The following is a 23272-nucleotide window of genomic DNA, read 5'->3' as shown; positions in this document are numbered from 1 at the left end:
AACAATTCTTAATGGCTTCAGAAAAAGGCTGCCCTTTCTAATCTCTGGGCCCAGGGAAGTGTTCCAGATTAGATGTCAGGTGAATGGAGTCACTAGGGATCAGAAACCCAAAACCCGTCCCACCTCTCCACAGAATGCATACACCTGAACCTAAGAGACCTTTTGGGTCCCTTTATAAAAGATGGTGGGCATAACAAGCGAGCTACCCTCATGACTCGATGCCAGCCACAGATGCAGAATAGCAAGCGTCCAGGAGAAAATGCTACTGGAAGACGGCCATACAACCCGGAAAAACCACAACACACTAGTGATTCCAGCCGTGAAACCTTCAACAATACATTACCCTCGTGACCATTCTCTGCTTCCCAGCCTGAAGGCTTAAAGGGGGGGGGGGGGGAATCCTTCTTGTTGTGTGATTCTGCACCAAATAAGTGCAAAAAAATACTTTCGTTTTGTTTGGAATGGCTTTCTCTGATTGTCTTAGTTGTAAGTTGCCTTTAGGAGGTCACTGGGGAGGCGGCATGAACATTTTTTTTTCTTTTTAGAAGAAAGGAATTGGGTGCAGCAGAGTCAACTTCGCTAAGTGTCTCTCAGCTCTCATGTTAAGATAAGTAAGTTTCTTGCCCTTGTGGTTATGAACTTATGCTTGAAGTGTGTGAACAGTCGCTGATAAAATCTCAGAAGACAAAAGAGTTACTGAATAGGAGAAGATTACGATCGGGGGCAGAATAAATTATGCAAAACACAAGGAACTGCGCAATTGGAGTTAATTTGGGATGTGGAATTCCACTTGGGATCAGGGACAGGTTCTGGGTGGAGCTGAGGGTTTGTGGGTGGGGCCTGGTAGAATTGGGAGTTTTCAACTGGGGCCTTTTCCACATACATAGGTTACCACAGATTTTCCCAGTGTCTTGGAAATGTTTTCTGTGAAATCATTCCGCACATCTCCTTTCCCCGCATTGTTTTCTCCTTATCTCTTCAGCTGCATTTATTCCACACACTACTGTTGAAAAAGCATTATTCCCAATGGTGGTGGGAAGTCATCCATGACACAGAAGAACAACCCTCCCCTTCGGCCATTTTCTTCTTCCCCTTGTTCTTCATTTTCAAAAGTATTTTTCCTCTGCTGCATTGGTGATGTAATGTAGGGGAATAGATACAAATCAGGGCAATTGTATCAGCGTTGTCAATGTCATCTGGAATGAGTTATGTCACATAACTTCGAGGATACAGGGTGTGTGCAGTGAGGAGCAAGTGAAATTGACATGGGAAATTGCTTTTGCAGGAGGAAATTTTATAAGGGACTGCAGCAGTAAAGCATCATTGTTATTGCAGCACTCCCTTGTGTCAATCTCCTCTTATATAAAAAAAAGCTTTCCTTGTTAATTTCACTCACTCCTTAACATGACACTGCTTTTTTGGAATGAAATTGACAAAGCTGATTCAGTTGACCTGCCTTGCGTTTACACTTATGTTACAACGCTAATGCGATAGAGGAACAAATAGTTAAAGATCCCTTTCAAAAATGGAGGACAAAAGGGAGGAGAAAATGGCTGAAGGGGAGTTTAGGCAACCACATGGGGGAGTGGATAAGGGCAGTGGTGGGATTCAGCAGGCTTGCACCACTTTGGCAGAACCGGTTGTTAACATGGTGCTTGTATGCAACCAGTTGTTAAATTATTTGAATCCCACCACCGGAACCAGTTGTTAATTTGAGTCCCACCACTGGATAAGGGCCAGGTGTTTGGTGGGGTGGAGATAAAAAGATGGTTTCAACATGATTGTATGCTCAGAAACAGATTGAAAAAAACATTGAGTTAAAGTACTCAGGAAAACAATGGAGGAAAAATGAAGGGAAACTGTTTCTGGAACCAAACAGAGGGGGGAAAGTGTGGAATTTTAACAAATGTAACATTTGGTGGCAGGAGACGTTGTAAACAACTGGTGTGGAAAAGGCCTAGGAGCGTTCAGGTCCCAGTACTGGCTGCCTGAAACTGGGTTGGTAAAATACTGGGTTGGTACAATACTGGAAAGCTTAGCTGAGTGGTCTCTTCAGATGTCTCAGTGCCACTTCTTCTCATTTAAGAACAGCAAACTATCAGCAACCTCTCCTCTGTTTCAGTGTCACAATAACCCTATGAGGTAGGGTAAACTGAGTGTGTGTGACTGGCCCAAGGACACCCAGCAAGCTTTTGTGGCAGAGCAGAGGTGAGAAACAGATCGTAGACTGAAGCTCTTAACCACTATTCTTGCGCTTTCAGTTGGAATCCTACAACTTGAAAATTCTTTTATTTCCACTGCATCTCCAAACTAGCCAGAACATGTCCATTCCCCCCTTTCCCCCAATAACAGCAGAACTCCGGGTCACTGGCTTGAGTTGATGAGCAGAAGATTCAGGACAGAGGAAATGAAGTACTTTGCCTAATCGGTGTGTAGAATTTTCTTCCACAAGAGACAGGATGCCTTTGAAACAGGATTAAGTAAATGCATGGAGGCCTACGTAGAACCTCCATGTTTGGAGGCAATGTACCTCTGAACACCACTTTGGGGTGGGGGGGAGATGTCGTAGGTAAGGGCCTGCCTTTGAGAAAGCACCTGGATAGCCAATGCAGGAAACAGGATGTTGCCAAGAAGAGACCTTTGGTCAGATCCAATGTTCTTGTGGCAAACGTTGCACAGGTCAAGCCTCAAAAGGCTCAGAGGGGTGGCTAACTTTTATTTGCTTTGGGAATAGACAGGTAGGCTGCTGCATTCCGGGCCTCCGTGGAAGTTCGTCATCAGAGAATAATTACCAAAAAAACGAATGACAAGCAGATGCTAACTTATTAATCATTGATCCCTCGAATGCGCTCACAACAACCAGCAGCCAATCTTGTGGCTATGAATGATTGGGAAGACTCTGGTTTTCCTCTGGCTTCCTTCGATTCCAACCTGTCCTGTTCCCCGGCACATATCCTGGCCACCGTTTTTGTCCCGTCACGTGCAGCTCGTAACCCACGTTCTCATAAGTTGCTGAAGATGGAGGATCCCTGAGCTTTGTCTCAGATCTCCTGGCTGATAAAACAGATTACAATAATACTGTGGTGAAGGGCTGGGGTGGGGGGTGAGTTTTATTACAAAGTTGGGGGGAATGTTAACAAATACCCAATGGCTGGCTGCGAGATTCAGGAATTTGTCCTCTGAGCTGAGCCAGGTCTGTACAGTTTTGCAATACTGCCTGGAACGCCCCCAATTGTACAAAGCTGGTCTATACCACCAGCACACCCCCCCCCCCCCCAGCAATGTCTCCCCTCTGTCCTGCTGGCCTGACTCACCCTCCTGACACGTGCTGCCCTGAGACCGCTTGGTGAAGATGGAAGACAGAACCGCTGGGAGGGTGGCGAAGGAAGAACGTGCCCCTAATGGGTAACCTCGTGTTAAAAATCTACTGGGGATGAGGGAGCCAAAGCAAAGAAGGAAAAGGGGCCCAGTTAACGATTGATCGGCAGGGCTGCTATCTCTGCAGAGGTTTCGACACTGCCACTCCGGCCTACTTTATTTCCCACCCATGTCAGAGAAACAAGCAGAGCGGGCTCCACATTGGCCAGGGGCTGAGCAGCCCTCCCAGGCAAGCCAAAAAGATAAAGATTTCTAAGGCTGGATTCCTGGGCAGGCCTCCAACACAGCTGAGGTCGGAGATGGGTTGAAGGAGGGAGCTGGCCAGAGGCCTGGAGCCCTTCCCTCGTAGCTTTGCCAGAGCTTTGGGGGCTGTGGGATGCAAGGAAACGGGGGCAGGGGCTTTTCTCTGAAGGAGAGGGGTGGGGGCAGCAGTTAAGTGTGCAAATCCTGTTTTTGCTGTCATTGTTGTGGGAGCCGCAAAAACAAAGCGGAGGGCACGTGGTGTGAGATGCTGCACAGTGATGAAGAGGAAAGGATTTGGCTCTACTGATAATGGACATGTAGGAAGACCCAATTTACATTCCAGCATCTCCACTAAAAGAGGAATTTGGATTTATACCCCACCTTTCTCTCCTGTAAGAAGACTCAAGGTGGCTTATAAGCTCCTTTCCCTTCCTCTCCCCACAACAGATGCCTTGTGAGGTAGGAGGGGCTGAGAGAGTTCTGAGAGAACTATGACTGGCCCAAGATCACCCAGCAGGCTGCATGTGGAGGAGTGGGGAAACAAAACTGGTCTTAGAAAAGAAGAAGAGTTTGGATTTATACCCCACCTTTTTCTCCTGTAAGGAGACTCAAGGTGGCTTACAAGCTCCTTTCCCTTTCTCTCCCCACAACAGACACCTTGTGAGGCAGGGGGGGCTGAGAGATAACTGTGACTAGCCCAAGGTCACCCAGCAGGAATGTAGGAGTGCGGAAACACATCTGGTCCACCAGATAAGCCTCTGCCACTCATGGGGAAGAGCGGGGAATCATACCCAGTTCTCCAGATTAGAATGCACCTGCTCTTAACCACTACACCATGCTGCTCTCCCTTCTGTGCTCAAACCGGAGAGCTGCTGCCTACCAGGGGAGGAGATCCTGAGCTCGGACCAGTCGAGGCAGCTACGTTTGTTCATCTGCTCCAACTGACAGGGGGGAGAAATAACATTAAACAAATTGAGGCTCCTGTGGAAGGCGCCCACCCACGGAGGAGGCTGCCTGCTGCGTCTCCGCTGGATCCACAGCTTCAGCCTGGCCTCCTTCCAATGAGCTTCCGCTGCTGGCAGACAGGCGAGTGATAATTCCGCCACGTTTCCCTGTTGCTGGGATGCTGCGCTGTTTTATTGACTCTTTAACCAGATTTATGCGGCCTGCTCATGCCGGCTGACTAGTTTACAGTCTATCAATTGCGGGCCTTGTGCAGTTAGATCTGGGGGGAAGAGGCGAAGGGAGCTTTATTGTACAGTTTCTGGGATGCCACTGGGATGATAAGCCGCCTCAAGGACCACCAACTGGAAAATGCAGGGTGTTAACTGTTTTAAATAAAATCAGCAATGCTTTCAATAAACATCCGCTGACTGATTTATTGTCCGCCGTAATCTCAGCCTAATCCTGGTCTGGGGCTACTATTCCACAGGATAAACTATAAATGCTCTATCCAGGGGACAGCAACTCAGCAAGGATATTCCATACGACCGTGGTCCTCTAGCTCAGTAGCTGGGTGGGCTCCTCGGCCCACCTCTGCCTCCTTCCCTCTGTCCAGCAGAGCCCTCTCTCATATCCTGCAGTTGATTCTCCAAATCAACTGGCACAAGGTATTGTTCAAGGCTTTCAAGACTGGAATCAGCTGGGTGTTGTGGGTTTGCAGGGCTGGGCGGTCGTGGTCTGGTAGCTTTTGCTCCTAAGGTTTCAACCACATTTACGGCTGGCATCTTCAGAAGCATATCACAGCCAGCTCATAGTTGACCTGCTCCAGAGACTAGGGCCAGGAGGAATGGGTTCAAGGTGAAGGAAAAGAGATTCCGCCTAAACACCAGGAAAAACTTCCTGACAGCAAGGGATGTTCGACAGTGAAATGCACTACCTTGGAGTGCAGTGGAGTCTCCTTCTTCGGAGGTTTTTAAACAGAGGTTGGATAAACATATGTTGGGCTTTGATTGGGGTGTGAATGGTGTTTGGAATATGCTGCCACAGGAGGTGGTGATGGCCACTAACCTGGATAGCTTTAAAAGGGGCTTGGACAGATTTATGGGGGAGAAGTCGATTTATGGCTACCAATCTTGATCCTCTTTGATCTGAGATTGCAAATGCCTTAACAGTCCAGGTGCTCGGGAGCAACAGCCGCAGAAGGCCATTGCTTTCACATCCTGCATGTGAGCTCCCAATGGCACCTGGTGGGCCACTGCGAGTAGCAGAGAGAGAGCTGGACTAGATGGACTCTGGTCTGATCCAGCTGACTTGTTCTTATGTCTTATTGTGTGTTCTTGCATTGCAGTGGGTTGGACTTGATGGCCCTTGGGGTCTCTTCCAACTCTGTGATTCTATGACTCAGCCTTCCATCCTTCCAAGGTCAGTAAAATGAGTTTGCTGCGGGTAAAGTGTAGATGACTGGGGAAGGCAATGACAAACCATTCATAAACAAAGTCCATGAGATGACATCAATGTGATGTCATCCCATGGGTCAGCAGGGACCTGATACTTGCACAAGGGACCACTACCTTTACACCTTTTTTTTAAATTGCTCCAGAGAAACAACAAAAATGCCGGTGCCTGGTCCCAGGAGCTTACAATCTAAAAATCAAGATGAAAGAAGCAACAGAAGGAGGCTCTGATCACTCATACACAGGCTTGAACCCATTGTGTGTGTGTGTGTGAGGGGAGCTGAGGCCAGGCCAAAGTTACTGCAGTGCAAAGATGAGGAGGATGGCTGATGAGAAGCGGCTGTGCAAAATAAGCTTAGTTAAAGGGGGAGGGGTGAAACGGCAAAATCAAAAGCCACAACACCAGCGGCTTCTGTTGCCACCACTGTCCGGGGATGGGGTCAGCTGCAGCTGCAGAAGGGCCCAAGTTCAATCCCTAGCCCCTCCAAGGATCCTAAGCAGCAAATGTTGGGAAAGTCCCAAGGGGGGGCCAGGGCGGATTGGTAGAACATCTGCTTGACCACCAAGGAGGCCGTGGGTTCAACCACCAGCAGCTGCAATTAAAACAGCATCAGGTGGGAGGCTCTGGGATAGTCCTGAGAGCCGTGGTCAGTTTGAGTAGACCAGGAGTCCCCAACCTTTGTGAGCCTGTGAGCCCATGTGGAATTGTGACACGGTGCTGGTGGTCACAGCAACAAAGTGGCTGCAGCAAGAGGGACAGCCCGCCACCAAATGACTGCCAAGCACTGAATAGGAGCAGCAGTGGCGTAGGAGGTTAAGAGCTCGTGTATCTAATCTGGAGGAACCGGGTTTGATTCCCCGCTCTGCCACCTGAGCTGTGGAGGCTTATCTGGGGAATTCAGATTAGCCTGTGCACTCCCACACATGCCAGCTGGGTGACCTTGGGCTAGTCACAACTTCTCGGGCTCTCTCAGCCCCACCTACCTCACAGGGTGTTTGTTGTGAGGGGGGGAAGGGCAAGGAGATTGTAAGCCCCTTTGAGTCTCCTGCAGGAGAGAAAGGGGGGATATAAATCCAAACTACTCTTCTTCTTCTTCTTCTTCTTCCTTCTTCTTCCTTCTTCTTCTTCTTCTTCTTCCTCTTCTTCTTCTTCTTCTTCTTCTTCTTCTCAGTGCCACCGTGTAGATCCTTGTGCTGTGCTGGCAGCCAACCAAATCTCCACAAGTCAATTAGAAATTTTGCTGGACAAAAGCTCTACCAGCCCCACCTGCTTCCTAAAAATGCCAGGCAGGCACCAAGGCTCCCAGGGGCACCTCATTTGGGACCCCTGGAGAAGACAATGTACCAACCACGGTGGATTATTCAGCACAAGGCAGCTTCCTGTGTCCACGTGTGTCCAAGTAGCCACGGCCAGTCAGAGGAGATGAAACAGAGCTCAGAGGGGGACGTGGCCTGTCACCAGATGCTCATATCTTTGGAAGGTGGCTGCAGAAAAGCACTTGCATGGCAAGCAGAAGATCCCTGGGATCTCCTGCTTAAATGATCTCAGGTTGTGGGTGATGGGAAAGACTCTCCCCTGTCTGAGACTGCAGAACTGCTGCCATCGAGTAGATCATATTTGTTGGAAGAGAAGGACTTTACACTGTTTCCTGCCTCAACCTACAGAGGGGTTTTTTACTAGATAGCCAGTGACTAGATAGGGACCTAGGAATTGACACCTTTACTCTAACATGCTGGTCCTATCCTTTGATGTAGACTGATACTCTCAGAGACTTCCTTCCTTCCTTCCTTCCTTCCTTCCTTCCTTCCTTCCTTCCTTCCTTCCTTCCTTCCTTCCTTCCTTCCTTCCTTCCTTCCTTCCTTCCTTCCTTCCTTCCTTCCTTCCTTCCTTCCTTCCTTCCTTCCTTCCTTCCTTCCTTCCTTCCTTCCTTCCTTCCTTCCTTCCTTCCTTCTCGGACTTCTCCATCTTACTTTTCACCATGCCTAGAGGGAAGATGGGTGCTCCGAGCATCCGTCTCCGTCCAGCTAGAATAGGATAGATTAGCGAACCTATCTACCTATCCAGAATGGAGTTCACTAATAAATACTCTTTTTAATAGATTAGAAACTACAAATGACTCCGACTTTCTTTTGTGTCCAAAGCTCTCTCTCCCAAGCTCACAAACGCACGTGTGCAGGTAAGCTCCACTGTGTTTCTGCCTACAGTGCACTCTGCTCGTTGTGCAACAGGAAAACACACATGAGGTGTTGTCCATCCCAACAATATTGAGCCGGATAGACTGGTGGTACGAATCAAGTAAAAGGCAGCTTCGTGTGTTCACAACTTTGCCAATCACCTCACTCTCATGCTAGGAGCGGAGTTTGAAACCCTCTCCCTCCCTGTCTTGAGAGCTTGGTTCAGAAGCCCCCTCCCACCCCGATGCTGCTACTGGGGACCCAACTTCTTCCAGAAGTTAAGGGAACCCCCCTTGACAGCAAACTGGGAGGGTGAAGTGCTACTTGGAAGCCATCAATTAAATACTGGGGCCTCCAGATTCCTTTCTGGGGGAAGGCTGGGCTTGGGTCCGAGATGTCATTTCCTGGAGTGGCAGAAGGACAGAGACAGCTGCATGCAGATGGTGCGGGAGACCAGAGAGAGGCTGGAATCCTCTGAGCGGGGCGCCATGAGGGAGCTGCCACGACACAGCCGGTGGGTTCAGCATCCCCCCCCAAGTGTCCAAATTCCACATTGTGAGAGCCCCAATTGGGCACTCAAAATGTATGCTGCTGTGCATGTACAAGTGATCGATCCTCCCGATGCTGTCCACTGTCAACAAATGGATTTTGGCAAAAGTCTTGGCATTTTGGATGAGACTGAGTGGAATAATAAAACGGAAGGAAGGGAGCTGGGGCAAAACGCAGGGAGGAGAGTATTCTTGTTTCTTCTACTACTGATAGAGATCAGACACTGCACATATATTTGCAGTCATGAGGTCTGGAAATAATTTTTTTTTAATGAAGGGTGAGCTTCTCACAGTTCTACACCAGTGATTAAATTCTGCCAGTTTTGAAAAACACTAGAGTCAAGACAGTGACTAATCAGCTCCACACAAAGGATGACTACAGACAATAAACAATCAAAGGGAACGAAGGCCAGACTACTTCTATTCAGATGCCTCACCTATTGAACCTTGTTATCTCCATTGTTACGCACATGCTACACTTCATTGTTACTCACTTGCCAGGCCACTCCTATTCAGATGCCCTCACCTATTGATCTTTACTCACAGATATATATATACTCCACTTTCTTTCTTTCTTATTATCAGATCCTCTGAAGATGCCAGCCACAGATGCAGGCGAAACGTCAGGAGAGAATGCTGCTAGAACACAGCCATACAGCCTGGAAACCACACAGCACTCCACCGATTAAATTCTGTGTTTTCAGAGCGGAATTGCGTGCACCCAGAAGCTAGAAAACGCCGAACCTTACCTGAAAGCATAGGCTTGTTTCCAAGATAGCGAGGAAGGAAGTGCACCAACGAGAAACCATTTGAAGCCCTACTGCATGGAAGATGGGATCTGAAAACCTTTTGGCCCCACTAATCTGACAGCCAACACTCTCTTATCCAGCGCTCAGGCTGATACCAAACAGACCCAATACAGAAGATTTCACTTAAAGCTACCGAAGGAGGGATTAACTAACTGCTCCGTGAAATGTCTTCCAGCCACATCAGAAGGGTTCAAAGAGCTTCCCAGTCCTCCAAGGCTCGGCCCGCTCCCTCGGAGGCACCTTGGCAAGCCGCCAAAACACATGGCAGGGTGGGGGACACTCTTATCTGTGATACAGGAGGATGTTCACTCAATCACCTGCTAAGAATCCCTCCAGGGCTGCTAAAGATTTTTCCATTGATCTGAAGTCAGTTGAGTGTCTCTGGCAGTTTTTGACAAGGCTTGGGTTTTGGGGTGCGTTCCCTGTTTGCTTGGGGAATCGGATGTACTAAAAGCAGACTGTGAGCCCAAAACTGGGATACCTCCAGTGGTGGGATTGAGCAGGTTCACACCACTTCGGCAGAACCAGTTGTTAAAATGGTGCTTGTAAACAACCAGTTGTTAAATTATTTGAATCCCACCACTGGAACCGGTTGTTAAATTATTTGAATCCCATCACTAGATATCTCCTTATATGTTTGTTGGTGTTTGTTGGTGAAGAAGAAGAAAAGTGTTTGTTGGTGAAGAAGAAGAAAAAGAACAACAAGAACAACAAGAACAAGAACAAGAAGAAGAGGAGGAGGAGGAGGAGGTGGTGGTGGTGTCGGCGTCTGGATTTATATCCCATTTTTCTCAATCATGAGGAGTCTCAAACTCCTTCCCTTCCTCTCTCCACAACAGACACCTTGACAGACAGGTGGAGCTGAGAAAGTTCTGAGAACTGTGACTAGCCCAAGGTCATCCAGCAGGCTTCATGTGGAGGAACAGGGAAACAAATCCAGTTCACCAGCTAAGAGTCCACCACTCGTGTGGAGAAGTGGGGAACCAAACCCAGTTTCCCAGATTCGAATCCACTGCTCTTAAGCACTTACCACTACAACACAGGGTGTTTCTTTCTCATTCACCCTTCACATAAACAGACAAATGAAAATCTACACCAGAATGGGGATTCAAATAAGTGATCAAAAAGGCTGGTTTTCCTGCAGGAAGCTGCTCCGGCACACTTCTGGCCCAACAGTGCCCTCTTCAGGAAAGAAGGAGAAGAAACTCAAGAAGACTCCCCAAATATGCCTGGAAGCTCAGGGCTGCGGAACGGGTCACTGGATTTATTTGATTTTAAAGACGCGCTCCAGGCTTCATTGCTCTCTTTCCCTTCAGAAGCCGTTTGCCATGTTTCCTGTAATTATTTCATCAACTCCATAATCCCTTTGGTTCTCCTGGGCTTGAGACCAGTACCTTGGGGGAGGGGAGGATTTTCCGAAAGACCTGGAATGCCGTTAACACCTTTTTTATTAGAACTAATGAAGCTGTCACAATGTATTGTGCAAGTTTTCGAGTTTCTCAGAACTCTGAAGCAAGGCTGGATGTGTAAAAAAAAAAACAAAGGCGGGGGAGCAGAAAGGAAAAAGATGTTTCACAGCAGGCGAAGTGTGCAGTTTGTAGCCTGCTTGAAACAGTGGCAAACAAGCGCGGCAGAATTAATTAGATGTGATGGCAGTGAGCAGAAAACAGATTTCAAGATGCATCAGAGACTATTAGAAACTTCTCCGTTCAAGCGCAAGAGTGTCGGTCAATCCACAGGGGAGTTTTCCAGAGAAAGCCCCACTGAAACAAAAGGGAACTGGGCTTCCATTTTGCAGACGGGGCTTGTGCTAGAAACGGTCGTAGTGGGAACACACCCCTTTCTCGGACCACAGGTCTGATGAGGGGGAGAAGCTGATGCAGGGAGGACCCTGACCTGCATTGCCTCTCAAATAAATATTGGGAAGTCCCATATGATACGGTGTCAAACTCGCGGCCCTCCAGATGTTATGGACTACAGTTCCCATCATTCCCTGCCAGCATGATGGGAACTGTAGTCCATAACATCTGGACGGCCGCGAGTTTGACACCTATATATCAATGTTCTTCAAGCCCTCAGGGTTGGGGGGGTCATATGGGGCCCTCAGGGTTGGGAGGTCATAGAGACCATTGCTAGAATTACGATTCTAGATGACATGCATGGTAGAAATGGTTGAAGTGTCAGAGTCTGGGAGAGCTGAGCTCCAGCTCTGTCATGGAACCCTACTTCGCAGGTAGTTTGCAACTGGTGCTCAGTGGTCTGGAACTGGTGACAGCGATGCAGAATTGAGAACCTGCAAGCGGGCAAAGGGTTAAGAACTTCCTCTCGGCCTGCTCATTTCCTGTTCCAGATGCACTCATTTAAAATGCGTAGGTGCTGCTTTTCCACCAAAATAAAAACTCACAGAAGCCCTCCTGGATCAGCCCACAGGTCCATCCAATCCACCCTCCTGTTTCCTGGACTGGTCAGCCAGATGCCAGCCAGTAAGGCAGGAGGGTAATATCCTTCTCTTGCTGCCCCTCTCCAACAATCAATATTCAAGTTTATACTGCCTTTGAACAGGGAGGCTCCATTCAACAACAAGGCTAGGAAATGACCTCTGATTTACCAACCCTCCTGTGTGATTTTTTCTAGTATTACATACACATTGCTGTATCCTGTCGCAGTGAATTCCATAAGCTACTTACTTATCACTAGGCACACTCATACAATTAGAGTGCGGACCTTTCAAAATGACATTATGGAGGAGCAGCAACAGCCTAGCTGTCTTCTTCCCCAAAGGCAAAGGGGCACTCTTTACCTTATGTTGCTTCAAACACTTCATGGAAGAAGCCATGTGACATCCCCCTAGAAATGCCATAGCCCTGGAGCCTCAACAGAGAAGGCCCTGTCTCCTGTGAACACCCTCTGCACTCAAGCATATCAAGAAGAAGAAGAGGAGGAGGAGAGGAGAAGTTTGGATTTATATTCCCTCTTTTTCTCCTGTAAGAAGACTCAAAGGGGCTTACAATCTCCCTTCCTCCCACTCCACAACAAACACCCTGTGAGGTGGGTGGGGCTGAGAGACCTTCGAAGTGCACACAGGACAGGCCGATTGAAGTTGCACTTATAGCAATTGCTGTCTACATGCAGATGAAGTCTTGTTATGATACGTGTCCAAAGCTACAAACATTACAAAAGTACCACAAGGTATCTGAAAAACAGACTCTAATAACACAGATAGAATTCTGAGCAGTACAAAACATCCACTAAGCTAACCAAAACTCGGAGTGTTATTAGGGTGTTTTTTAAATACCTCATGGTACTTTTGTTATTTATAGTTTTATTGTATTTTATGGGGTTTATTATGCTATTGGGGTTTATTATTATTGTGATGTTTATTATGTTATTGTACACCACCCAGATTCCTTCGGGGGTGGGTGGTATAGTAAGTGAAACAAACAAACAAACAATGTTTGTCGTTTCAGGCACGTGTCATACTTATAACAAGACTTCATTTGAAAGTAGCAATTGCTGTGAGCCTTCTTTGGGGTAATTTCTATTGGGTTGTCACTTTTCAAAGACAGGCTGATGTACAGTAAAAGGTAAAGTTTCCCCTTCAGTCGTGTCCGACCCTGGGGTACCACTGGGAGCAGTGATTTTATAGGCAAGCCATTTTTGTGGGGTAGTTTGCCATTGCTTTCCCCGGCTATTCCTTACCCCCTAGCGATGAGCTAGGTACTCATTTACCGACCAAGAAATGGATGGATGGCTGAGTTGACCATGAGCCAGCTGCCAGGATATCTGACCCACAGGGGGCTCGAACTCCTGACCGTGTGAGTGGCAGTGCAAGCACTTAACCACTACTGTTTCCCTAATTACACTGATGTACAGTGCAATTCCTTAACTTGCGGTTTTCAGCCATACCCAAGACCTTCAGGGGGAGAGGGGGCTGCAGCAGTAATGGAAGGAGCATGTTTGAACATTTCACTGGGCCCCTGTGGCAACTGAAAGTCCAGCGGCCCACCAACCTTTCTCCCCTGGCAGCCTGATCCAGTAGTCACGTCAGCCCCAGTATTCGGCTCTGTCTCCCACAGGGGCTGATGCTTCCTCCTGCAAATGTTCTTAACCTGGCCCAGCCAAAGGGTGATCCGCTCTCCCGCCCACTCTGTTTTATAACATACCTTCTTGGATTTGCTGATGAAGGCGTGCTTGATCTCCTCCAAGGTGGCATCCGGTTTGATGCCCAGCAGGTCATAGTAATTGCTGTTCCTGGCTGGAGACCTGCGAAGAGGACAGGAGAGTTGCTGGCACGGCTGTGGCAGGAATCATCAATGTATGGACTGTCACATATGGAAACAGAGAGGTTGAACACGTGCTAGGTCCGACAGGGGTCTGCAACCTGTGTCTCTCCAGATGTTCATTGGGAATTATAGTCCATGAACATCTGGAGAGCCACAGGTTGCAGACCCCTGAGGACAAATATGAATTCACGGATGGATTCATGGAAGAAAGGTCATCCCTGGCTACTGGCCATGGTGATGGAAGAAAGCCTCCATCTACAGAGGCAGCAAACCTCTGAGACCACCAGCAACAGGGGCCCTCAGTCTCTATGTTTGTTTGGCCCGCCAGGGCAACTGGTTCTTGTGTGGGACAAGATGCTGGACTATATGTAAGATTTTAATAGTGCAAACTTCAATGAATTCAGAGATATAATGAGAGGCATTCCAGGGGCTGGACTGCTGGAGGGAAAAAGGAGAAAGCAGAGGCGTAGCTGGGCCAAACTGCGCCTGGTGCACAGTCTGCATTTTCCGCCCCCCCATCCCCTCATGTCCCCCTTAAAAACAGCCTGATGGGAACTATACTCCAGGGAATTGTAGTTCCTCAGGCCGTTTTTCAGCCTGAACTGTGAACAGGCCTTTTTTCAACCTGAAAAAGTTCTAGGAAAAGGAAAGGAACTAAGGTAAGTGTGGGGAGAGGGGTGGGGAGGCGCAAGGGGAAGGAGGAGGGGTTGAGGTCAATTTTCCACCACCAGGCATGCGCCTGGTGCGCGGCGCACCCCCCGGTCCCCCTGTAGCTCCGCCACTGGGAGCAAGTGAAGGTTGGGCTCTCCTAAAACAAGAGCTCTTGCAAGCTCATGCCATCGCTATTCCAACAGGAAGCAAACACGGTAAGGGGGGTGTGAAGAGTTCAGGAACATTCTGAAAGTGTCAGTTGGAGGATTGTAGTAGTGCACTGCCGACCCAGCAGTGCCGTAGTAGAACGTTGGGACGCCAACGGACCTGCGGCCTTGCCGGTCGCATCGCACCCCCACTCCTCATCCCCCCATGAGTCACGGGTCATGAACTGCCTGACTCAATCACCGGGCGCAGGGACAATGATCTCGCCCCCAGGTGAGGATTAGGCTCAGACGCGTACGCTCCTCTCCGCACGTAGCCAGATGAGATCATGCATCACATGATGATCTCCCGACCCCCCGCTCTCCCGGAACTCCCCCCGGTCCTCCCTCCTACACGCCCCCAATAGGATAACAATAAAAGGTGCCAGGAACCGGCAGACGAGAGATTCGCTAGGAACACGGACCTCCGGTCTCCCGCTGCTGGCGATCTCCACCAGATGTTATCTCCGCGTCTCGTCTCGTTCTTACGCTGACGGCGTGGAGTCGACTACAAGCTGGTGCGAAACCCGGGAATCCTCGAACCTCCACCCTGCTCACCGTCGCCTGGGAAGGGCGATACCGAAGTCCGCTGGATCGGCGCATCCAGGGACCACCGTTTCGGTATCGCCTGTCCTCTGGATCGGCGCATCCAGAGACGGCGTCCTAGGACACTCTCTGCGTCCGACGGAACACCGGTGCGTATGGGAGCTTGCAAAAGCAGGGCCTATGAAGAGCACGGTGGCGAACTGAAAGCGTTAGCGAAATGGGGGAGGGGGCCCGTAAAGAGAAGGGAGCTGCGCAAATTGGTTGAGGAGATTGAAGCTCAGTGTCCATGGTACCCAGAGGGGGGGACATCGAATCTTAAGGACTGGGAAAACATCGGGCGCACTCTTAACAGAGCCTCGTAGCGCCCGATGTCGCTGCTACTGACGTGGAGACAATGTTTTGTCGCCATCAGCCTGCAGACCTACGGCTCCCTTGCTGTAGGCCGCCCTCCTTTCGATCTTTCACCTTCAATTTCAACCCCGGAATTTTCTCTATCCACTAAATTGGACGCCTGTCCTCCTTCTGCCCCTCGCTCCTCCACCCATTTCATACTCTCCGGCGGCCCAGCCGCCCCTCTGCTCCGCCTTCATTTTCCGAAGCCACTGCACCTCCGTCAGCGCCCGCGTAATGGCGGGTTTCAAACTCTCGCAGAGCGTATTAGCCACGATCTGCAGAAGAAAGAAAGCCTGGCGGAAGACGATGCGAGATTCTTGCATTGTGCCCGTCCATTTCACAGATACTGAGGGAGAATGGCGTCATCCGGCCGGGTTGTCGAGTACGGCCCCCTGAGGTATAATATCCTTACCGAGCTCCGCAAAGCAAGGCGGGACGTAGGAGTCACTAGCCCCTACGTGAGAGGCATGCTGGAGGCCATCGCAAGGAACCACCTAATGGTCCCAGATGACTGGAAGACCACCTTTCGCATGCTCCTGAGCCCTGCCCAATTTGTGGTCTGGGAAAGTGAGTTCCGCCAGCAGTGCTTCAACAGAGCAGCCACCTCTGGCGGCGCCTACACCGCCGCTCAGCTTTACGGTTTCGATGCTTTTGCCAATCCCAACGATCAGATTGTCCTGCCTGAGGCCACCCTTACGGTCGCCTCTGAGTGTGCCTATAAGGCATTTATCAAAGTCCCCAATGCCGGCCAGCCAACCCAGAGTTTCTCCTCCATCCGGCAAAAACCCCAAGAGCCCTATGCTGAGTTTGTGAACAGGCTCAGGAGGCCCTCAAGAGGCAGGTTGACAGCGAGGAGGCCCAGGGCGAACTCCTTAAGCGCCGCGCCAAGGAGAACGCCTCCGCGGAGTGCCGCAAAGCGATCACAGGCCTAGGAAGGAACCCCGAGCTGGCCGACATGCTCAAAGCTTGCCAGGATGTCGGGTCTTGCGCCCATCAAGCCAGCCTTCTGAGTCGCCGCCCTCTCCGGCTGCCATGAGGCAGCCCGAGACGAGTGTTTCAATTGCGGCAAGCCAGGACATTGCCGGAGGAATTGTAGGCTGCCCGGCGGTGGTGCCTACAACCCTGGCGGAGGAGGTCTCTCCCCAGAGGCGGAGACCCCCCAGGAGATCTAGGGCCGGGCGCTCCCAATGCCCGCTGGGAGGCCCGCGCCGGGCATCTCCCCAGCCGAACCAGGATCCGCACCTCAAACCCTTCCCCCGGGCCCCCCATGAGATCTTCGCTGCTCCAGCTCAGTATAGTGATCCCATCCCCACGGAGACCATTAGGCTGGTCTTGCCAAAAGCTTCCGCCGCTGAACAGGGGTTGTTCATCATCCCAGGGGTCATCGACCCCATGCACCAAGGAGCCATCCACATCCAAGTATGGACAAACATCCTGCAGAAACCGCCAAGTTCACCGGAACACCCTGCCTCTATGCTCTCACTTGAGTCTAATCTAAGTTCAGCTAATCTAAATCTCGTTGCTCGCTCCCCCTCTACGTCTATACTTCCTGCTCTGCTAGCCCCTTCTACTTCCAAAGTCACCATGCCTCCGCCAGTGCCCCAGACTGGCACGCATTTCAAAATCTCTGCAGAGTCCACAGTCACTGAATTGCAGCAGAAAGGAATGCTGACGGAAGAGGACTGCCGTTTTGAGCCCTCCTCAGAATGCCCCATAGCCAATCTACAGGACAATGAGGCATGGAAAGGGGAAGATGCTCGCACAATGGCCTTAGGCCAAAAGTCCTTCGTGAAGAAGAAGCCCCCTTGGCCCTCTCCAGCTGTAAGGTTCAAACCAGATCTCATAGCCTCTGAGCCTGTGCAAAGCCCTAAGCTCAAGGCTCCCAGTGGCAGCAAAGTCGTCAGCACCTCAGAGAGAGCAAAATCTCAAATCAGAGTTGCAATCCTCCTCGTTACTTTATATGTGCTCTGTATGCCTATGTATGTTCTGTATGTCTTGCCCCCCTTTCAAGAGACCCCTAAAGTTTTCCCCTCATAGGGGGGATTTTTCCATTGCTTCTAAGCTATGCTCTTGTGCTTCAATTAAAGTTTTTCTCCTTCTGATTATGTGTGCCAATGCCTTGAAAGGCTTCGCCCATTACAGCATCCGCCTTAAACGGGACACAGCTCGTGCGTGCTCCCCAGGATACCGATGGGACCTGCTTCAAGCCGCCTCCATCTTAGTTTAAACCTTCAAAACTTTTCTTCAAACCTCTCCTTGAGAACCTTTTCCTTCGTCCATCTGAGCCTACACTGCCACATTGGCGTGGCGCAAGTTAAATCGGTTTCCTTCTCCCCTCCTCTTTTCCTTCTGTTTTTTCGACCAGTGAAGGCGGGAGGGCCAATTGGCTGACTGGCCCTCCCTGGATAAAAACCGGGCCCGTCCTGATACCGTAGCACTGTCAGGACAGGCCCCAGTTTAAAAAGGGGCTGCCGCCATTATGCCCCTAATACCCACAAGGGGTTGCTGCAAACACAGATCCTCTCATGATTTGGGTGGGTGGTGTTTGCCACGCTCGGCCGAAGCCGCCCCTTAAGGAGCGGTCTCGGCGGGCTGCAACCCCCCGGGATACTTCGATCACAAAACTTAACACCATCCCGCTTCCTGCATTAGCCACCAAGGTCACGGTAAGTGCAACTCCCTTGCAAAGAAACCCCCCCCCCTTCCTTTTTCCTTTGTGTGTGCGAGAAATTTGCCTCTAATTGCCGGATTGCTTCATTCCCCGGATGCACCCATCCCCCCAAAAGGTGCTTCCAAAGCCCCCTTTGTGTTGCTGATTAAGCATGCATACCCACAATCCCAGGACCCGCCTGTTCCCTCCCTCTCGAGGCTCGGACCCTCGCCTTGACGCACCCTGATGACGCTCTGAAGCCGATTCCCACCAGGGTCGCCTACCTCCTGCCCTCCCCTGTCAAACAACTAAAGAAAGAGGAGTGTAGGCTGCCCCCAGGAGGGTTGCATTAAAAGCAACCTTCACAGGCTGCAAAACAAGCCTTCTTCCTTCCCATATTAAAATCTAAACACTAACTCGATCCCAATCTCCGCCATCCGCTCTAGAACTGAGCCTGGCGGGACCCGGCCCGTAACCTGGGAAAGGGGTGTGTGTTTCAGTCCCTCTTCCTACAGGTTCCCGTGGACTCCGATTCGCCATGACAGGCCAACCCATGGAATGGCGCCAGGAGGAAACCAACCCCATCCCGGAGATGGAGCAGCATCTCTCTAGAGGATCCCGCCCAGCGATCTCAACAGGAACGCCGTCGCCGATGCCCAAAGACCCGAATGACCTGGGGAGACGTCAAGGCGACCACCAGCCAGGCCCTAGCGCTGCTGCGCCAGCAAGACCACCCCGAGACACCCGAGAACCTCTGCGCCGCTCTCTTTGCGATCATCACCACCAACTCAGCGACCACCGTCCTTTGCCTGCTCTGCTGCCTCCTGCCGATGGCGATCGGCCACCCCTGGCGAAGCTTTCACCAGACCAACATCTGGGAGCAGTTTGCTGCCGCTGCCAACCTCTCATCTTTCTGCCTGGGCCAGTACCTAGGAGTCGGGAGCCTGCTAAGCTCCTGCCTGCTCCCCGTCTGCAAAGCACCGGAGACTTCCTAGCGGAGTCTGGGCTGAGCCCCTTCATGAATGCCTCATCCATCAGATACTCTATGAGCGCCGACTGGGGACCCGTCGTTCAAACCCTCCCGGCTGGCGCTCTCTCCCTTGTCACCAACACTGTCGCTACCCACTAATCTAACACCTGCGCCCGCCTCACCGGGCGCAGCTAAACGGGAACCGACCCGGGCCCATTCGTCGGCTCGGCCAGTTGGAACTGCACACATGGAGGACATTCCCCCCGTGCTCGGAAACATCCTGCTCCCCAGGGGCTGGTTCTGGACCTGCGGGGAGAGGACGTTTAACTACATTCCCGCCCGACTCCCTGCCGGAACTCTTTGCTGCCTCAGTCGCCTCACCATTGTCCTACCCCAGGCTCCACCCCGGGAGCCCGGACGCCGCCGCCGCCCGCCCGCTCCGCTCTGCCTTTCGACCCCTCCTGTCGGAGCGACGCGGTCGCCCTCTCCGGCGGAGTTCGTCTCCCTGGCGACTTCCCTGAGTGGGAGTCCCCGACTCGCTTCCTACAATGCTAAGACTATTGGCCGGCTGGCCTGTGCCCTTGCGAAGTCCATCAACTCTACCTCCACCGCTCTGGATGCCCTGGCCTCCGAGCAGCAGGAACTTCGTCAAGCGACCCTAGACAATCGTGCCGCTATTGATTACTTGTTGTTGCTACATCACCAAGGTTGTGAGAATGTACATAATATGTGTTGTTTTAATCTTTCTGATAATTCCCAGTTAATTCACATGAAAGTGCGTGAGCTGCAAGAAGTTGTATCTAATCTGAAGTATGATGTTTTGCCCCATTGGTGGTCAGCCCTCTGGAGCTGGCTGCCGGGAGGATGGTTGAGTGCTATTGTACAGCTCTGCATTGGTTTGATTGTGTGCCTTATTATCGGATCTTGTTTCGTTCAATGCGTGTCTAATATTGCCTGTAACGTGTGTAAGAAGCCCCTCGAATTTCCCTTACTCCGCAACCAAGTTCTAATGTTACAAGCAGCTTGGTCAACTCGACCAAACGACGGAGGAGACAAGCGTCCCTTTAAATCGCCCCTTAGCGTTTCGGCCCCCCTTTTTCTAAAATGTAAAAAAGGAGGAGATGTAGTAGTGCACTGCCGACCCAGCAGTGCCGTAGTAGAACGTTGGGACGCCAACGGACCTGCGGCCTTGCCGGTCGCATCGCACCCCCACTCCTCATCCCCCCATGAGTCACGGGTCATGAACTGCCTGACTCAATCACCGGGCGCAGGGACAATGATCTCGCCCCCAGGTGAGGATTAGGCTCAGACGCGTACGCTCCTCTCCGCACGTAGCCAGATGAGATCATGCATCACATGATGATCTCCCGACCTCCCGCTCTCCCGGAACTCCCCCCGGTCCTCCCTCCTACACGCCCCCAATAGGATAACAATAAAAGGTGCCAGGAACCGGCAGACGAGAGATTCGCTAGGAACACGGACCTCCGGTCTCCCGCTGCTGGCGATCTCCACCAGATGTTATCTCCGCGTCTCGTCTCGTTCTTACGCTGACCGCGTGGGTTGACTACAGAGGATGTGGCTCAGAACACAAGAAGGGCAGTTAGTGAGTGGGGGTTTAACTGAAGCTGAAGCCCAGTTCGTTTTTTTCCCTGAAGTTTTCTTTTGTTAATTCGTTAGAGCAACTTGTAAGCTTGCCTGTTATATGTAATAAACTACAAAAAAGAAGAAGAAGTTTCTATGAGTGTATTGAATCAATAAGCAATTCAAGTAGAAGGGGACTGTGGAGTAGCTCCGCCACTGGGAGCAAGTGAAGGTTGGGCTCTCCTAAAACAAGAGCTCTTGCAAGCTCATGCCATCGCTATTCCAACAGGAAGCAAACACGGTAAGGGGGGAATCTAAGAAGCCAACATAGATGAACAGAGAACTGCACGATGAGAGGAGGAAAGTGCCTGCTGTGGGGAGAGGAAGGGGAAGCGATTGTAAGCCACTTTGAGACTCCTTAAAGGTAGAGAAAAGGTGGGTTATAAAAACCAACTCTTCTTTTTTTAAATTAAAAAGGCTGAGTCCCTCTGAATGTGAGTGCTGAGGAGCAGTCGGGAGGAGTGGGCTGCCATCTGTGGGCCGTGGTTATGGGCTTCCCTGTGGCAGCTGCTTGCCACTGTTAGGGAAACAGATGCTAGAATGGATGGGCCACTGGTCTGATCCCAGAAGGCTGCTATTGTGTTCTTATCACCATTATAACTTCTCTACCATCCAGCAGGGGTCTGCAACCTGTGGCTCTCCAGATGTCCATGGACTACAATTCCCATCAGCCCTTGTCAGCGTGGCCAATTTGCCATGCTGGCAGGGGCTGATGGGATTTGTAGTCCATGAACATCTGGAGAGCCGCAGATTGCAGACCCCTGATCCAGAGCAAATAAGAATGTAATTCTTATTTGAGTATGGAATAGAGTTTCACAGAGTTAGACTTGGATCAGGAAGACCAATTCCCCCAAGCCATGATGAAACTCACCAGATGACCTTAAGTCAGTCACTTTCTCTCAGCCTAATCTACCTTACCAGGTTGTTGTGAAGATACAATTCGGTTGGGGGAGAGAACCATGTGTACTTTCTGAACTCATTGGAGGAACAGTGGTTTAAAAAATCAAACTGAATAAAAGTAAGAATTACCTTGTTGGATCAGACCGGTGGACCACCTACTCTACCATAGTCAGCATAACAGCAGCTGGCCAGATTCTTGTAGAAAGCTTACAAGCAGTGTAGTGAAAAGTGCTTTTTTCCTCAAGAATCTGGTACTCAGAGATACCTTGTTCCTGAATATTGCAGTTCCATTCTAATCCTTTTTAAAATGTCTGCTAGGTAAGTGGACACAATCACATCTTGAGGCTTAATTTGTCATATGAAACCACAGGTAGGAAAGTGTAGCTATGATAAAGTGTGACATCTGGATTAACAACATCACAAACCAACGTTTGAAGAGGGTTTGCAAACCACTGTTTCGGCTATGATTTGCCAAGATGTCTGAGCTGACGAACCAATTCGGTTATGGCTGTTGTGACATTGTTATGGCTCCCAAGGCCACTGCACCTCTGGGCAGACAGGAAGAGCAAAGTATAGTTTGCGTGTTGTATGCCTGAAAGCATTAAACCACAGTTTGAGTTCTAAACTGAGGTTACCCAACTCACAGTTTGGCATAATGTCTGAACTGAATCAGTATATTTAAATGCAACATTCCAGTCCAATATCACCTTAAAGACCAACAAGACGTCCAGGTATGAGCCATCAAGAATCAGTTCTATTTGTCAGAGCTGTGATTCAAGAAGATGAAGAAGAGGAGGAGAAGGAGGAGGAGGAGCAGTTTGGATTTATACCCCACCTTTCTCTCCTGTAAGGAGACTCAAGGTGGCTTACAAGCTCCTTCCTCTCCCCACAACAGACACCTTGTGAGGTAGGTGGGGCCGAGAGAGTCCTGAGAGATCTGTCACTAGCCCAAGGTCAACTAGCAGGAATGTAGGAGTGCAGAAACACATCTGGTTCACCAGATCAGCCTCTGCCACTCAGGTGGAGAAGTGGGGAATCAAACCCGGTTCTCCAGATTAGATTCCACCTGCTCTTAACCACTACATCACGCTGACTTTCAAAAGCATATACCATGGAAATCTTGTTTGTCCAAGGAGCTACTGGTGTTGAATCTTGCTCTTCTACTGCAGACCAACATGGTTACCCATCTGAAAAGTATGCTTAAATGCTTTGCGGGGGTGTAATCTTGTATGTTGTAATCTTCAGTACACTGATGCTGTTGACCTGCAAAATCACAATCTATTGGGGGCTAAAGCAGTCACTTCCACGCTTTGCTTGTGAGCCGCCAAAAGTATCTGTCGGTCCCTGTCAAAAACCGAATGGCCCAGATGGCCCCGATGGAACTTTGGTTTAATCCAATCAGATGATTCTGATATTCCATTTCGATGAAATGCCCTCTATGGGGACAGTTTTACAAAATGTCATTCCAAAAGCACTTCTAAATGCG

The 23272-nt window shown here is 50.2% G+C and overlaps 1 protein-coding gene across 2 annotated transcripts in view; it reads right to left on the bottom strand.

Annotated features, from left to right (window-relative positions):
• Positions 1–23272, bottom strand: part of DNAJC4 (DnaJ heat shock protein family (Hsp40) member C4) — an 86887-nt gene that overhangs the window by 36210 nt on the left and 27405 nt on the right. For both annotated transcript variants that reach the window (XM_048512159.1, XM_048512167.1), the window contains exon 3: positions 13713–13812. In XM_048512159.1, the coding sequence (XP_048368116.1) occupies positions 13713–13812 (100 nt within the window). The remainder of the gene's footprint in view (positions 1–13712; positions 13813–23272) is intronic.

This window comes from Sphaerodactylus townsendi, linkage group LG01 (genome assembly GCF_021028975.2).
Source record: "Sphaerodactylus townsendi isolate TG3544 linkage group LG01, MPM_Stown_v2.3, whole genome shotgun sequence".
Classification (NCBI taxonomy): domain Eukaryota; kingdom Metazoa; phylum Chordata; class Lepidosauria; order Squamata; family Sphaerodactylidae; genus Sphaerodactylus; species Sphaerodactylus townsendi.
The sequence above is the reverse complement of the archived record's forward strand: the minus strand, read 5'-3'. Positions and strand labels throughout refer to the sequence as shown.